The sequence below is a fragment of the Alexandromys fortis genome, unplaced genomic scaffold (assembly GCF_014885135.2).
Source record: "Alexandromys fortis isolate MF-2015 unplaced genomic scaffold, M_Fortis_MF-2015_v1.1 scaffold_4, whole genome shotgun sequence".
Classification (NCBI taxonomy): Eukaryota; Metazoa; Chordata; class Mammalia; order Rodentia; family Cricetidae; genus Alexandromys; species Alexandromys fortis.
The window spans coordinates 763,556-768,146 of NW_026067944.1; the positions used below are offsets into that span (position 1 = coordinate 763,556).

The window sequence follows — 4,591 nt, forward strand, 5'->3', positions numbered from 1 at the left end:
TTTTTTTTTTTTTGGTTTCTCGAGACAGGGTTTCTCTGTGGCTTTGGAGCCTGTCCTGGAACTAGCCCTTGTAGACCAGGCTGGCCTGGAACTCACAGAGATCCACCTGCCTCTGCCTCCCGAGTGCTGGGATTAAAGGCATTGTGCCACCACCGCTCAGTTTAATATCATTTTTTAAAAAGAAAATGAAATCAGTATAATTCATGCAAGTCTCTCTGTTTCTAAGGAGGCAGGTGTATTATGTGTGGCCCAGTGACAGCTTCATGCACCCAGACCCACTTCAGATGTTTGTGTGTCGAATGCTGTTACAGCAGGGTCTCTGGCGCTTTCCAAGCATCACAGTCTAATGTCTCGAGAATGCAGTAATCATGGTTAATCCCATTTGTTTTAGTAATTTGAAAATATGCTAACATTCACTGAAGGCTCCCACACTCAGTATACGTGCATCCCTCTAGAAAATGTGTATGATAGTGCGGGAAGAGTGCTTGCCTGGCATATGTAAAGCTCTGGATTTGTATTTCCTTTTCTATGCTAAACTTGAGGAAATAAGGTTCTATGGTATATTAATTTACTCAAGGTCTGCAAACCAAAGCTGATGATCTTTCCTGGTCGCCTATGGTAGACATCATTATTAGCACTTTTCCTACAATAAGGAGTGAAATGAAATGGATCTCAACATTCAACAGCTTTTCTTCAGGAATCAACATTCCCTGAGTCTGTTCTCTAAGAAGGGTGTGGTGGCCCAAGCCTCTAATCCTTCACCATCTAATCCAGGGAGGCCAGTGTAGGCTCATGAAAACCTGTCTCAAAACACAAAAACTTTAAAAATTAATTAAAATTTAAAAACACACAAAAACAGAAGAAATGTATTTCTTGTCCTTTATATAAGAAAATGAGACGTGAAATGGGATGTTCTGAAGAAAGAGAAATCTGGTATTTCCTCCTCAAAACTGGTATAGAATATGAAAAGAAAAATAGCGTTGCTCACTAAACCTAAACCTCTATGTGGTTAGTGCCCAGTACTGGTCAACACGGAGCGTGTGTGTGTGTGTGTGTGTGTGTGTGTGTGTGTGTGTGTGTGTGTATGTGTGTGTGTGTGTGTGTGTTATACATAAAGGCGTGTGTAAAAAAAGGAACTTTTTTTTTCTTGGCAGGTGTTCTTGTAGACCTGGGTCTGGAGGAAAATGGGATGGCTCATCAGAGAGCAGAAAAATACGTTGTTCGCCTGGACAATGACATTCAAAGCAAGTTTGAGGTTTTTATGAGAAGGGTGAAACAGAACCCGTACACACTGTTTGTGCTCGTTCATGACAACTCCCATGTGGAGCTGACGAGGTGAGTGCTTCCGTATGAGCAGATCCAGCATTTCTTCCAGAGCTGCCATGAAGGCCCAGAGACCCCTGCACTTGGTGTCTTCCCATTGGTGACTTCCTCCTAGCCATTCCTGGCCCCGTCAACTCTTCTGTCCAATTTATGTTGATTTTCAGTTCCTGTCACGGCTGATTTATTTTATGAATGTCCATTCATGTAGCAGTCATGCACACTTAGAAGTCAGAGGGAATCAGTTCTCTCTTCTACCATGTGATTTCCAGGGATTGAATATGCATGTACACACAATTACAGAAGAAAATGAAAATAGAATAAAATATGAGGGTTTGGGCTTACATGATAACCTGGCATATCCAAACTGAACTTATTGAGCAAACCCTAGGGGTGTAACTCTCTGACTGTGGAGTTAGGAAGGCTTCTCAGCTCCTCCCAACCCTCCTCTCAGGTAGAGGTCAAGGAGGGAAGGAGGCTGTTGGGATGAAGGTCATTGCAGGGCTAGAAGGTTTCACAGGAAAACAATCCATCTCAGCACAGAGGAGCTACTGTGGGCTATGTGACCGAGTTTACATTCAGAAGAAAAGCCAGGAGGGGGAAGAGTCCCTAAAATCTGTCTGGAAGGAGTGAGGAAGGATATAAAGGTTTTTTATCGTTTAAATCATACTTGTTTTATGACTGTTTTATGAGGCAAGATCTCATTATACAGCCCAGGGTGGCCTTGAACTATCAATCATCCTGCCTCAGCTTCTCACACGCTTTCCGATCACAGCTGTGTACACCCAACTCTCAAATCACATTCTGATTGTATCTTCTCCTCTCAGATGAAATAAGTACAGTGTCACTCTGTGCTGTCACCTGCTCCTGTAGCCAGTCAGTTGGGTAAGAAAGCTCTAACATGACTTTCATTATTTCTACAGCGTGATTTCGGGCTCTCTGTCACATGGTGAGCCAACTCATGGATTGGCTGATCGAGTCATTAACTGCAGAGAAGTTCTAGAAGCTTTCAACCTCCTGGTGCTCCAAGTGAGCTCCTTCCCATACACACTGCAGACCCAGCAGTCTCGAATCAGCTCCAGCAATGAGGTCCACTGGATACAACTGGACACAACGGTGAGTCTTCCATGTCTAGACATTTGCAGTTTTCCAGGAGGCAAAACCTGGCACTAAACATGGCCATGGATTGGTAAAAATACGGTACAAATGTGTCAAGACATCTAATTAACATACATAATGCTTCATTTTTCATATGGTCATGATTTTTTTGAAATGGGATCTTGCTATTTTGCCCTATCTGGCCCTGATCTCCTACCCTTCTCTTCTGAGCACTGATACTATGAACACTATACCATTATGTGCTAATTGCAGTTATTATAACATTAACGACCATGAGTAGTGTCCTACAGAAGGTTCATTGGGTGGCTAGTCTTTAGGTACATATGTATGCTGTAGATACAAAATTAAGCATACTCTATAGAGTTTAGTATCCAGATAGAACTAGCCTGGGTTACAACCAGAGTGATGCCCTATTTCCAAACAAAGAAGTAATATTATACCAGAGTATCATTAATATCCTGAATTACCTGTGTGAATTTAAATAACTAATTTCAAAGTACTAGGGTGGTAGCCCATCAGTCAAGCCCTTAACTAGCAGGCGTGAGGCACACAACTCAGTTTTCACACTGAAGATTTTTTCAAGACAGGGTTTCTCTGTGTATCCCTGACTGTCCTGGAACTCACTCTGTAGACCAGGCTGGCTTTAAACTCAGAGATCTGCCTGCCTCTGCCTTCCAAGTGCTGGGATTAGAGGCGTGTGCCACCCGTGCCTGGCAAAGAAATAATAATTTTTAAATAAAGTATCCCTAAGGAACTGAGCTCAACAGAGAGAAAGGAAGATGCTGTGTTATTCTGTACTCTATCAGGCTGAATCCTCCTAGCCAGCCACATGGAGGACAAAGGTCCTCACGAGTCCCTTCTCCAGCTCTTCAGACACCCATTTCTGATGGGGGAAATTAAGATATAGCAAAATGCTTCAATTTAAAAACCATTGCAGCCAGGCGGTGGTGGCACACGCCTTTAATCCCAGCACTTGGGAGGCAGAGGCAGGCGGATCTCTGTGAGTTTGAGGTCAGCCTGGTCTACAAGAGCTAGTTCCAGGACAGGCTCCAAAGCTACAGGAAACCCTGTCTCAAATAAATAAATAAATAAATAAACAAACAAACAAACCCACTGCAGCAACAGAACACCCAAAGGGCTAATCGTTGCAAGAGAAAGCACAGCACACGTCGGGACTGCACTCAGGCTCCTTTAGTGAGACCTTTGCCTGCTGAGCCACCTCATCAGCCCTGGCTATCCTCTCCCAAACAAACCAGCACTAGGGCCAAGAAAGAAAGGAGAACTTAGCATACACACAGTACAACTCTCCTGCATGACTGTGTGCCGCTGTCCAGATGAAGGTGGAAGGGGAAATGGATGGGTTTTTTCCTCCCAAAGCGACATGCAAGTCCACTGAAACAAGGAAAGAGTACATCTTTGGCAACTCTCAAAGAAGACCCTGTGCCAGCAAGCAGGGTTATCTTGTTTGAAAGAGGGTGCTAAAAATTAAAAACTTCCTAATAATAGTACCTTATATCGTTATAACTTCTATTTATATGTATATGCATGTGTGTGCGTATTAGTATTACCACATGCATGTGGATGCACACAGAGACCCTGGAGCTTCAGTTGCAGGCAATTGTAAGCACCATATAGGTGTTAGAAACTGAACTTGGGTCCTCTGCAAGAGCAACAAGCATTCTTAACTATTGATCCATCGCACTTGTTCTCCCATATTCATTTTATAAAACTCTACCAATCACAGATTGTATTATTATTATTGGTTATTCAGTGGCTCTGGGGCTGGGGATATAGTTAAGTTGGTAGAATGCTTACTTAGCATGCCTAAAGCCCTGGGTTTGAAACCCATCACAGCATAGAGCCAGGCATGGTAACACATACCTGTGGTGCCAGGACTTGCGAGGTGGAGGCAGGAGGATCAGAAACTCAAGATCATCTTCAGCTACATATCAAGTTCAAAGCCAGCCTGGGCTACATGAAATACTGTCTCAAAAAGGAGAGAAAAGTTCATATTATACACAAATTTCTATTCATTTCCAGGGTTACTAACTTTACCCCTGGTCTATTCTTGTTTCTACTATCCTCATCTTCTTCTTCTAATTTATTTATTTATTTATTTATTTATTTATTTATTTATTTATTTATTATTTGT

At 42.6% G+C, this 4,591-nt stretch overlaps 1 protein-coding gene across 12 annotated transcripts in view; it reads left to right on the forward strand.

Moving 5' to 3' along the window:
- The window catches only part of Greb1l (GREB1 like retinoic acid receptor coactivator), a 265,843-nt gene that overhangs the window by 223,880 nt on the left and 37,372 nt on the right, over positions 1 to 4,591 (forward strand). For all 12 annotated transcript variants that reach the window (XM_050148823.1, XM_050148822.1, XM_050148821.1 and 9 more), the window contains 2 exons: positions 1,155 to 1,335; positions 2,244 to 2,436. In XM_050148823.1, coding sequence (XP_050004780.1) covers positions 1,155 to 1,335; positions 2,244 to 2,436 — 374 coding nt within the window. The remainder of the gene's footprint in view (positions 1 to 1,154; positions 1,336 to 2,243; positions 2,437 to 4,591) is intronic.